Source organism: Octodon degus, unplaced genomic scaffold, assembly GCF_000260255.1.
Source record: "Octodon degus isolate 3935 unplaced genomic scaffold, OctDeg1.0 scaffold00076, whole genome shotgun sequence".
Taxonomy (NCBI): Eukaryota; Metazoa; Chordata; class Mammalia; order Rodentia; family Octodontidae; genus Octodon; species Octodon degus.
In genome coordinates, this window is record NW_004524652.1 from 9409735 (window position 1) to 9411283 (window position 1549).

General features: G+C 35.8%; 1 protein-coding gene across 2 annotated transcripts in view; it reads right to left on the reverse strand.

Moving 5' to 3' along the window:
* Naa25 (N(alpha)-acetyltransferase 25, NatB auxiliary subunit) overlaps positions 1-1549 on the reverse strand; it is a 72951-nt gene that overhangs the window by 33466 nt on the left and 37936 nt on the right. For both annotated transcript variants that reach the window (XM_023720581.1, XM_023720580.1), the window contains one exon: positions 397-486. In XM_023720581.1, the coding sequence (XP_023576349.1) occupies positions 397-486 (90 nt within the window). The remainder of the gene's footprint in view (positions 1-396; positions 487-1549) is intronic.

Here is a 1549-nt window from a genome sequence, read left to right on the forward strand (position 1 = left end):
AAAAATTAAAAAAAAAAAAAGATTAAAAAAAAAAAAAAACAGCAAAAAGGAAGGAAAGAAAAAAAATAAATAAACAAACATCTGGAAATAAAATAGATATCCGCTGATTCTAGACTATCCTGGTAGGGCTGGGGATATAGCTTAGTGGCACAGCACCTGCCTGGCAAATGAGGTTCTGAATTTGATTTTTGCTACCCACCAAAAAAAAAAAAGTATCCTGGTTACAGGGGTTGGAATTAGACACCTAGTTCTTCTAGAAGCAGCCTGGAGAAGAACAAGGAAGGAACTAAAAGCACAGTCAAATTCATGGTTACATAATTAACCGAAAGAAAGAGTAGAGTACTTATAATCACTAAAAACAAAGAGTGAAGTTGAATTGAAATCACTGGGACTCACCTGTTTCTCTCCATACATCAATAAGCACATGGACAGCAAGGAGACAGTAATAGTCAGAAAACTGTAATTCTGTTTTCAAACAGGATTTCCCTATGGGGAAAAAAACCCACATCAAATTTTTAACATTTGTTCAGGTATTACTGCCACAAAGAAGTTTTTTAAAGGATAAAAGAGAGGGAAGAACAGAGAAAGAAAAAAGAACTGTGATAATTCCAGAACAAAAATATAAACCATGAATAAAAGTTATCAAAAGATGAGATCACATTCAGTTGGAACAGGAGGAAGGGTTTTAGAGCAAACTAAGGGTCTATGATGGAAGCCAAGGAAAAAAACCATCAGTTTTTTGCGAATATAAAAAGTTACGTCAAAGGCTATGTTTAACTGAGCTAACATTGTATTCCTTATTTAAACTAAGTTTTTTAATATACCCAGAGAAATACTGATAACTTGTACTCAAACAATTTGTATTTCTATCCCATAGATCTAGCAAAGTCCAGGACAATCAACCTGAAGAGCAGAGCTACTTCTAAATTTATCTTACACTCTACAATACCACTTTGTTTATTTACAGTCTATACATTAAGAATATGAAGGCCTATCAGCAGAAGATATGACAATTATCATAAACCATGCAATTCATATAACCCAATGTAATAGCTCAATAGATTATAAAAAAAATATGGACAACTAAGATCACTTAAACTCTTAAGTTTAAGAAAGTCTTTGTATCTTATTACTTAGATGGTCTTCCAAAATGACAGAATCTTCTCCTTGGCAAACTCATTAAAATAAGAGTACTATAGGTGCATTAAAAACTGACTTCCAGGGCTGGGGAGATGGATCAGTAGAATAAGCGCTTCTCTGGCAAGCACGAGGGACTGAGTTCAATCCCCGGTTCCGCAAAAAAAACAAACAAAAAACTGACTTCCAAATCCAAGTGTGGGGTGCATGCCTGTAACCCCAGTGCTGGGGAGGCTGAAAATAAGAGGATTACTATGAGTCTGAGCTGCAAAGTGAGACCCTGTACCAAATACATAAATTTAAATGAATAAAAATTTTAAGGGGCTGGAGAGATGGCTCAGTGGTCTAAAGCACCTACTTGAAACAAGCTTGGCAATGCACAGGGACCGCGGTTCAATCCCCCAGCACCACA